Here is an 11,602-nt window from a genome sequence, read left to right on the forward strand (position 1 = left end):
TTAAAACATCTCTCTTTTATATGTTTACTAGTTAACCTGTACCAACGTTATTTAAAGCTATTCTGCATCTCTTACTTCTCTTAGTTCAGTCTTTACCCAGTAGTAGTTTAGCCTCGTGCTATACGACTACTGGGTAAATATTGATTATCAACTATTAGAGGCGAATTTGATAACAATACGCCAAAGAAACTACCAACCAGTGAGCTCACCTGGCTATTATATTATACTAATTGAACCTTGAAATAGGAACTTACTTTCTTACGACCTTGTTCTTAAGGAAAACTTTAAAATACATTACTCATAAAAATTATGCGTCATAGTAAACAATATGTAATTAAATGCAACGGTACCGTTCACTTTTATTTGAGTACACACTAGCTAAACCACGCGACACCGCCCGCGTACACACTTTAATCTCTATCCAATAATTCTAGGGCCTGTAACAATCTAACCTTACACCAGTATCGCGGATCTCTACCACTATCGACTATCGACAACCGGAGACTATCGAGAAGTTTTGTGTAAAAATCTGATCAGCGCCCCTAGCGGGTGCCGTCAGAACTATTTTGGCAGCTTATTTTAAATGTCAAGTGCTCGATTCTCGAAAGTAGTGGCTGTACAGAAGCGAGCTACAGGTTTTAAACTATCTCCTTGTAGAATTTCATCAAAATCACTGCAGCGGTATAGGCGTGAAAATCTAACAGACAGAGTTTTGCATGTTTAATCTTTATAAATATTCATTAGTATAAATATGTTTCATGTAATACAATATAACCATTTACATAATGTTACATGTTTTGTCTGGTTTTGGTTTACGTTACCTAAATAATGATATTAAAATCTTTTGCAAACACGTGTTAAGAAATAATGTTTTGCTAGTAATCGTATTCAAACTAAAGAATGTTAGAATAAGGTACAGTATTCTATGCCAATCAAAGATTACAAAATTAAATATGTTTTGTACTATTTCTTTTTATTTGAATGCATAAACAAAATGCAAAAATAAAATATATTTAAAACAACAGTTAAATAAAAGGTAATTTCTTAAAAATATTTATATAACGCGTTGCACCAAGTTACGTTATCACAACAATTTGTTCTAAAAGGCTACCGTGTAATTATTAATCACTATACGATATACATTGTACAATTTCAGCATAAAATTACTTTATGAGCTACCTACATAATTCCTTCTATTTAAGTAATTAACAAATTGCAATGAAAAATAAACGGTTTAGATTCCTATTTAACTTACATTTAAAGTTGAACGTCCAATTTAGGTATCATCTCAGAAGACACAATAAATCTAAGAGAATAAAACTAAAATTAAAATAACTATTCTACAGTAAAATATCACAAAATAACATTAAATCATCACAACTATTCTATACCATACAATTCAGTAGACAAATAGAAAACACCAGTCGCATTCCCTGGGTTATTATAACCAGCAATGGTCACTTCGTTAGCAGAACATTTCCCTTCAGAATAATGGTCGTAGGAATCGCAGGCCCAAGCCAGGAACCCATTCTTCAACTGCACAGACATAGCGTAGTATCTCACACAAGCTTTGTGGCTACATTTCGCTGAATCACTCTCTCCTTTACCAGGGATAATGCCTGCGTGACAAGGAGGCTGTTTCTTCCCACCTTTATTGAAGAAGAAATCTGTATCAGCTAGCACAGATGTAGTTCCTAAGCCTCCAGCATTACAATGGTATACTTCCACGTATTGAGCTACTCCAGATCTGATCTGGTCTTCTACTAATCCGTTAGAGAAGCAAGGACCAGCTGGATCTAATGCTGTGATCCTCCAAATCTTTTCATTAGTTAATTTAGTGTATTTCGTACCAGTATATCCGAGCATTTGACTGCCCAAACTGTGTCCTATGCAATGAATTTTGTTTGATGGGAATCCTTTTTTATGGAGACCAGCTAAGAAGTTTCCAAGAGCTGTACCGATGTAGTAAGCGTGTTTGACTGATCTTTCGTAGCTGGCGATCTTGCCTCCCTTCGCTGATGTGTACATGGAATGGTCTACTATGATTAGGTAGATGTTTGGTACATTGCTGAAAGTTTGTCTGATCAGGTCTTCTGTGTTCTTCGCTATGTGGGATTTGTAGCCAGGATTGAAGAAGATGAGCCGTCTGGTAACGTCTAGATTGTAGCTAGTCGTGATGCCTTCAACTGCACTGTCGATCGGGAAAGATAGGTTGAAATTGTTCTGGAAGTCATAGAAGAATATTTGGACCTCGCTGACACCGTAGTCCAGGTTTTTGTCGTGGTCACCTGGAAAGTAGAACGATTTTCTGTAAGTAAGGTTCATGCCGAAAGTAGTGAGTCATTAGATTGATAAGAGGTATTTCCCCTTTTGATGACGTTAGTTTTTGTTTGTTACTATAGTGCTTGGAGTTACGTCTTACTCATAAGGAAAGAAGCATATCAATAAGCTTATGCCCATTCTTTGACGTAACAAAAACCTTTCGTTTGAGTGACGTTATTAAGGAACTAATGAGCGAAATCTTTTGCTATTACTAATGTAAAATTTCCTAGGATTTCCACTATTGTGCCGTGTTTTATTAAATTTTTGTGAACCCGTGACCACAATCAGTGTTACTCGATCAAAACATTCACAAGGTCAGCGCACTTAAGCCCCGTTGTGCATCTTACATCCTACTAGTATCATGTGTGCAAGGCATAGTTTAAAGTTTAAGTTTGTTTTGATATAATAAATTTTCACAAGAACAGTTTCTTCAAAATCATCTCTCATCGATCCTAATAACTACTCAATAGTCGTATCCATTAGCACTTCATTTTAATATCATCTTTCAAAATACCTAAATTGTGTGAATATTTACTAATTTCCAAGAGTATTGAATTACATACCATTTCACCAAACATCATAACACATCCAAAACAACATTAGCTACATAGAACGAGACAGATTTCCGTCAGCGCTGTTATTTCACAGTCGTAACAATAGCTTATTGAAATCAAGGGAACAATTATGCGTAGTTCCTGACAGATTGATTAGACAACGTTTCACACAATGATCGTAACTATTTGTGGAATCATTTGTTTAACGTGTTTGTTATGTTTGCTCTATATAACATAGAACAAAATATATTCAAACTAGCTTTTGTCCGTCTTCGTCAGCGGGGTTTGTGACTTAAGACATAATTATCGTACAAACTTTCATCCCATATTTTATCCCCTTGGGGACAGAATTGATCAAAATCCTTTCTTAGCGGATGCCTACGTTATAACCTACCTGCATGCCAAATTTCAGCCCGATCCGTCCAGTGGTTTGGGCTGTGCGTTGATACACCACTATGTCAGTCAGTCAGTCACCTTAAACTATCACCTTTGATTTAGACATATATTTAGATATCTACGGTTTGATCTTTAACTGGCAGAGATGGTGCCACAGTCATGAATGCTAAATTAAAGCAGATTGCTTGCATTCATTTTAAATTAGTTGTAGTAGATTGTTAAAATAGTTGAGTAGAGATCTGTCAGTAATGTCCGGTAATTTGGAAGATGGAATCATGGATTGAAGAATACTGGAGAACAAGAATTGGACTTGAGTCTACGTCAGTCGCATGAATTCTTTTTCCCCGCGGCTATGAGAGTACCTAATAGAAAATAGAGTGTAAATAATTGCGTATTACTAAGCATGGCCTTGGGCACGCAATCCTGCGCAGTTAGTTAATTTAATAGAAATTATCTATCCGAATATTGACCGGGGCTTATTTAATTTTCTTTCGTTCGGGAAGAGACCGTTGCCTAGTGAGACAGTAACGGAATAAAACTAAAACTGCATTACTATCAACAAACACAATAACGTTTCAGTTATACTCATTCGAGATAATTGAACATCATTCATGTTTAATAGCTATACATTATACTTTACTAAACGTTCGTTTATGAATAGACAGTAATCTGTACAATTTACTGCAGCTTCATTGAAAAACATCTATTAATGCACTTCATACTAGAATACTTACGTTTTCATTAAGTTAATTTTTAGGTTTACAAAACAATTAAACATAGTTTTACAAAATGTTTTGCTTTTAGATTATGATGTAGGGATTGTCCACCTTAGTTTGCTTGATATTTAGACTATGTTGAATGAGTGGTAGTCTCATAGTGCTATATAGGATCTCGTAAAGTATGGCAGTGATAGCCGAGTGGTTTAGGTTGGCACCTCTCACGCAAGTGGACGCAGTTTCGAATCCGAGGCAACACACCAATGACTTTTCGAAGTTATGTGTATTAGAAATAATTATAACTTGATCTAACGGTGAAGGAAAACATCGTGAGGAAAGGCCTTGCATGCCTAAAATTTGTTTAATATTGTCGATTTCTTTCGATAGTTTATTTTAATTGACTTAGAAACTTGGAGACAAGTGACAGCTTTTACTATACTCCTCATAGATTTGTTATTCTATGCCCACAGCGTACCGAGTTAAAAAATTAAGATTTCGTGATTTATTAGACACGTAAATCTTGATCTTTGTAATTACGACAATAGAGGTAATTAAAGAAGTCAGAGGTCTCCAGGTTTAATAAGCTTTAATAATTCCGACTTATAATTACGTAACAACTATACAAAACTAACGGTAGTTACAATGATTGTTCCCTAATAATACAGAATTAGACGTAGGTAAAAATGCCAAAGGTGCATAGCCATGATTGTTGCCGAGTCAATGAATCTGAGGTGTTTACGGAAAAAGCCTTTGCTACCCATAAACGGCTGCTGCATGGTATAGAACTATAGTCCAACATATAAGGTTCGCGGCTGGTGGATGTGCAGAAAATTCAACATTTTAAAAATCAGTGACCAGCGTGCTTGTCAGCGTTGCTGTTTGATACAGCTACTTTATGTAGAAAATCGTAGAATTCTTTATTCTTATCTAGAAATTGTACCTACACCAAGTCTCTCTACTAAGTAGTCGATCGATATTGGCCTAACGGCCTAATACTCAAACGACACTTAATTTAGTTTTTGATGTGTATTGGTAACGATAACTATAACTTTTAGAGTTACTTAAAATTAAGTGACGTTTTAAGTGTTTGGCTGTAAGCGTACAAAATGCATCTAAAGTTATACCTAAGAAACCAAACATACAATATCTTTCCAGACAGGAAGGAAAACCCACAAAAATACTCTGAATCATAATTATTTACGTTCGTTACATATTTTTTACTTGTACTGTTTTTGATAGGTACCCAAGATATTAAATTACTTGGAAAAATAAACAAATAATTAAATTCCTTTGAGTAATGAGAAACTTAATAACATAAGTAATAAAGAACGGTAGATATTTTAATTAACGTTTGTGTCTACATATTCTCTTTGTGAACATCATAACTGCTGAAAATATTCTTTTGATAAATAACTAGGATTACTCGCTATGGGCTGATGCTTCGCGAACATTTTCGCAGATACCACACAAGGTCTTCGTGTTTGACATTTTGACCTTAACTAGGCTGTAAGTCGACTATAGTGATCACCACGTAACTACTACTGGATGGTCGGTCCAACATGTAGCAAATATTAGAGTGATACTCAAATAGTTTCGAGTCTGATTGTATTTTCTAAACATTATAAAAATCCCCGCGTATAAAGTCAGACATAAACTGTCTATTCATAAAGAAGAATTCAAAACAAAGAAAAAGAGAGTTAATCAAATCTTCTCAGTAACTGGGTGCCAGTTAATGGTCAATGCAGACGCGGTAGACCCAAGCGGAGAGGAAAAGACTTGATTTGACAAAGTCTTTTCCAGCCAAAGTTTTGGGGATCGTAACAGGACTAGACGAAACTAAAAATACTTACGATAAATTAATTAACTCATACAATAAATTGACTAACAAAACACTTTCGTGACTAACAAGTCTATATGTCACAATGATGACGTATTTAATTAATTTTCCGGACGCCTACGGCCTACCTTGATAATGGCCGTGTCATGGTCCTATGGTAAATATGTGACTGGCCTTGAATAAAACATGCTAAAAACTGCTACACTACCTTAAAAAGATGGACTCTCATCGGTAATATTTTTGTTTAAGACTAAGTAAATACGAGGTTTTATTACAAGTCCGATCACTTATTTTAGAATCTTAGCGTGCGTAATTTATCTATATTGTTATTGATAGATTATGTGTATTTTTAAAATAGTATTTATATAGTATAGCTGTATCAAATATGCTACTATCAGCTGCATAAACCTGCAAGCCACTGACGCAACTATATTCAGAATTTTTTATACCTTCCTATTCTTACCTCATATTAGGCTATCCGCTGAGTTGTTAGACTATACGAATAGTTCGTTGTTTGTTGGAATCCAAAATACGAGTTAACGGCCATGTTACATAAAATAATGAACCAGGCATATAAATTACATGATTATTTGTTAAAAAAATGTTTAATTCTTAAATATTGTGTATTTTGTATTTATATAGGTACATGCAACGCGATATTTAAAAGGTGAAAATAGTATTGGTCAAAGATGACTCATGAGAGTTTTGCAATAGCTGTTATTTTTCTGATAACATTATCAAAGGTGTTTAACCCGCCAAAAGAGGTTTGTCAGAGCGTTGTCATTGATAAAAATGAAGAAATATTTAAGATTTAATTTATTTAATTGATGCAACAGCAGTTTTAGTTTAGAAATGCGTTAACAAAAAGGTCATTAAAAGAATAAATTTTATTTTCTTACTTGAACATAAAACGATAGATAATATTCAAATATGTAATCATCTCATTATTATGCTTATGGGCAATTTTATAATCAGTATTAAAAAGCCAAAAGTCGTTGAATTGGAAATAATATAGTTATTCTCAGACGTAAGTATTTTTAGTCGATTATTTATTCTTTAGCGATAACTCATACTTTCTGTTGCTTTGATAAAAGGTTAAAGGAATGACCTTTAACAGATCAAGGCAAATACATGTAAGGAAAAAATGTATTAGAAGTTTTGTCGCTAATCCAGTTAACCGAAGGTAATCGACCTCGTACTATATAAACAGTTCACAAATCTAACATGATTATAATAATGACGTCACTTACATGTTATCCAATCAGAGTAGAGTAACGCACGGAATGGTCCTCCACAAACACACGCGATCAGAGCACTCAGAACAAAACAAAATAAATGATTCATATTGATAACCTAACGACCGCTCCGTCCGGCGGTCTGACGACAAATGACAACTGTATGACTGAGTTTATGCGCGTGCGCAGTTTTTTAACAATCGATTGATCTTATTTGAGGACGTTTGGCGCAGTGGTTAACGTGGTCACCTTGTCGCAATAACCGTAGCGCCGCGTGTAGCGGGTTCTAATTCCACCCGGGACAAATATTAGTGTGAGCACGAGTATTTGTTCTTCGCCTGGTTATAAATTTATCCATATAAGGATGTATTGAGAAGTATATAAGTATGTTATGTTTATCAGTTATCTGGTTACCATAGATCAAGCTTTGCTTAGTTTGGAATCAGATGACCGTGTGTGAGTTGTGTGTATTATTTCAAGTGGTATGTATTTGTGAATCAGTTATCTTGGATGTGATAATGATTTAGATCATCTCGCGGTTTGGTGAGTAAACTAACGGTATGAGTCAGTATGCTGTTTTGTTATGTAAAATACCTGCCTTTTGTAGTGTACAGAATGATTACTTTCCGTGTAAATTACGATTCAATTTAGGTCTATTAATTTAGTGAGGAACACAGTTAAATGAATAGTAGGTACCCGGTAATTCGAAAATATGAAAAGTACAGAGGTAACTGCATAACTGTTATTTCTTAAATTCTTAGGCATCTGGTTCCATTCCCAGTTCAATCAAAACGCATTTCAATTTCCGTCAGTAGTTTCAGAGATTTTTTAACAACACCATAGGTATACCTACCTACCTTCTTCTTCTGGAATAACAAGCGTGATGTTTAAAGAAAAATGTAAAGGAGTAAAAGAGTGCATAATACCTATTAAACTAACAATTATTTTGACTAATATAAACTAAGTAATGTCATCTAGTTTCGTGGAATTTCGTAGGTACCTACTTCAATCAAGATGATCAATGCGTCGCTGCGTCAAACGAGCCAATAATTGGCCGGTCCAATTAAGACTCAATTGGTTGATGGTCGAAGACAAGACGTGACTCGATCAGGTAACTGATTAATAATTAAGTGGTAATTAACCACATTGTTGATGAAATAATAGGAGGTCCGATAGGTCCCAGTAGATTCTATTATACCTACTCGAATTTCAATTCAATTCAAATATGTCGCTCCTTCAATGCAAAAGGGCCACAACTCAAAAAAAAATGAAAATCGTTTTATTGCAAAAATGACACCTGAACCGACTATATTTTATAGTAAAAAAAAACCCCCATCATTTTTGCTTATATTATGGCTGCACTGACTTACTGCTCTTTTTGCATTAGCTCACTTTGACAGGTAATGTCAGTGTAAAACAGCCACTTTGTGAGTTGCGCCCGGAGATTCAACGCAAATGCTCGTCAGTTGCATGAAAAAGTGCCACAATCCATAATATGTCTGTGTTGGGTGCAAAATTTCGAGTTAATGTGATTATATTTTACAATACAAAACTGCCATATTTTGGAAAACGTCCTTTTTGCATTCAAACATTAGTATTTGTTATTTTTTATTTTGTACTACAAAATTGCCATATTTGAAATACGTCCTTTTTGCAATCCAATATTAGTTAAGTATAGTTATATTTTATAATATAACAGTAGCATATTTTGAAATACGTCCCTTTTGCATTAAATTATTGTGGAATAAATAAACATTTTTAGCGTGCTAGAATGGGAAGGCCAGAAATATGACCGTTTGGCATGATAATAATTTTAGTTTTCGTTACAATTTTAAATAAAATAATACATTTTGATGCAGGCAAAGGCAAGAAGCACCCTTTCCTTTCAAATTCCTCTTTCAGGGGCAAGATCCGACCAGTCCTTTTCAAATGCGTCTAGGTCTTCCCGCCATCTCCATTTAAGTCTCCCGCGTCTGCTATGACCATCCTCTGGCATCCAGTTGGTATCTACCAACTGGATGCCAGAGGATGGTCATAGCATGCATTCGGAAAGGTGGGCCCGCATATCTATGCGGGCCCACCTTTCCGAATGCATGTGGATAATGTGGCCAGCTCAGTTTCATTTCAGCCAGGCGGTCTTCTCCCCTACATCGGCTATGCGAGTTTGGGAGCGCAGTATAGAATTTCGGACGTGATCTGTTCTTTTGACGCATAATATACTATGCTCCATCGCTCTCTGGCTCTTTCTGGTTTTCCGTAAGGGACCATGTTTGGGCAGCGTAGGTAAGGACGGGTAGTAGGTATAAACATGTCGACGAGCTTTCACTTCAGTGACAGTGGAAGGTTACCCTTCATTAGCTCTTTCCTGGACCAGGATCTCTTTCAGGCACTTGTGACACGTTTGTCCAACTCTTTGTCCCGTCAAGCAAAGTGCAAGTGCCCTAGCAAGTGTACTCGTCGTCATAGTCTATGACGTGCCCGTCTACCTCGACCCTACGTTTTGTGTTGTTGGTCATAACCTTGGTTTTTGTACGGTTCTTACTCAGTCCAATCTGAAGGTTTGCCGTGCTCAGATCTTTGAGCATTGATTCGAGTTCCGATGCCGAAAAAGAGAAGAGGACTATGTCATCTACAAAACAATGGTTTGTTAACTGTTTACCACTTACAACTATGCTTTTGATTGCCATAACACCGCCAGGCTCCTGAAAATTTCTCTTAGGGTGCTGGTAAATAATTTGGGAGATAGCGGGTCTCCCTGTTTCACGCTTCTTTGGATTTGGAATGATATTGTTGTCTATTGCTTTGATGAGTTTGATGTATGAAGGTTCGATTCTACATAGTATCTTTAAGTAGGACTTGGATGGAGTGATGATTCTATGGCGGAATGAGTAATGCTGTCAAAAGCTTTGGAATAATCCACGAATGCTAAATATAAAGGCTTATAAAACTCAAAAACCTTTTCTATTATCTTATTTCTTTAATACTCCTGCTGCACTTAGTCTACTGGTCACGTAACCCATTGATTGATGATGATGATTGATGTTTAATTTTACTAAATAATGAAAGTTACGCACAAAGTTGATCTCAATAATTTTACTTACTTAATAAAAAGTTAAGATTTTTTAATTTAGATTGTTTAATACAATGTTTTCCTGGTCTATTCAGTTATGGTTTTACTTAGTAATTATTATTAAACTTTTTGATACGGTTTTTTTACCAAAAAAGTACAATTAACCATTTTTATTTGTAAAACTGTGTTTAATTTTTGACATATTTCTCATAATATTGGTTCAAACTTTGAATGCAAAAGGGACTTATATGCTTTTTTCTCTTAATAGGTAACAGCTATTACAAAGTTTATTTTGTAGAAAGATAGAGCTAAAAAATACGCATCTAATGATATATTAACATCTTATATTTAATAAATAAATATATGAAATGTTATAAAAAAACAGTTTCAAAAATTTGTTTTGGCTCTCCTGTAAAATTTATAGATTTCGATTTGTGGCCCTTTTGTATTCAAGGAGCGATGTGTACCTACTTAGGTTGTTACTGCATTTAGAATATCTTTTACAAACTTAAAAAGAAACAATAACGTGATGACAGTCAACTAAAATTACTTATTTCTTCCAGTGGTCCGTCTAGTGGTAATCGAAACCGTGTATATTATTACTATGGCTAGGTATATTAATACACGACGACTAGAAAAGACAATTTTAATATCTAAGTAGGACTCTAGGAAGTAACAATACAATATTTACTTTTCTGCCCAATTCTTCGGGTAAAAGGTAGCACGATGTTATACATTAAACCAATAATCTCACTTAAACAAAATATAGAAAAACATAATCCCAAAAATAATAATTACATTTCGCAAACCAATTACAGATCAAAAGAACGCCATCACGATGAATAATAAAATGTATAGGTAATTTATTAACTTAGCCGCTCAAACAAATTCGTTAGAAAAAAGTTTACAAAGACGCGAACGGTAGGGGAAGGGAGAAGGTAGAACAATTCTTCTAAAACTTGTAATTAAGTCGCCAGAACATTGGCTACGGAAGTTTTAATTGACTTCAACGCGATTTCTGAACTCGAGTTGAGAATAATCTGATTGATTTAATGCTAGTTAGAGGTGGAAGGGCTTTATAATATTGGTTTTGAAAGAATTGAAGCGGTAGTTCTTCAAAGACTAGCTATGGCGTCGGATTTGCGATCGTCAGATCATGGGACGGGTGAAAGACCCGTATTATTTATGTGAATTTGTAAACCCACTCCCAACGCAAACTTTCGACCTGCCCTTCTTCCAACGCTGACGTCGATTAATAATTCCGCAAACTGTGGCATATTCGCAATACGCATCAGATAATGCCTACACGGCAGATATTTTGATGAAATATACGACCGACGTTGCTTTCCCGCCGCTGGGACGATGACGGACATTGGTATGACACGCCGATGCCGACGTGTGCTACCAATGTTAGCGCAGGACGAAGAGAAGCCCAACAGAAGTTTGTGTATTATGTAAACACACAGTGCTGG

The 11,602-nt window shown here is 35.4% G+C and overlaps 1 protein-coding gene across 1 annotated transcript; it reads right to left on the minus strand.

Annotated features, from left to right (window-relative positions):
- Window positions 1–952: 952 nt before the first annotated feature.
- LOC142975111 (lipase member H-like) lies at window positions 953–7,233 on the minus strand. Its single transcript, XM_076117798.1, has 2 exons — window positions 7,076–7,233; window positions 953–2,288 (listed from the first exon to the last, which is right to left on the minus strand). The coding sequence occupies exons 1-2, from the start codon at window positions 7,167–7,169 to the stop codon at window positions 1,381–1,383; spliced, it is 1,002 nt and encodes a 333-aa protein (XP_075973913.1). The 5' UTR covers window positions 7,170–7,233; the 3' UTR covers window positions 953–1,380.
- Between the last annotated feature and the right edge of the window lie 4,369 nt (window positions 7,234–11,602).

The sequence above is a fragment of the Anticarsia gemmatalis genome, chromosome 8, assembly GCF_050436995.1.
Source record: "Anticarsia gemmatalis isolate Benzon Research Colony breed Stoneville strain chromosome 8, ilAntGemm2 primary, whole genome shotgun sequence".
Lineage (NCBI taxonomy): Eukaryota > Metazoa > Arthropoda > Insecta > Lepidoptera > Erebidae > Anticarsia > Anticarsia gemmatalis.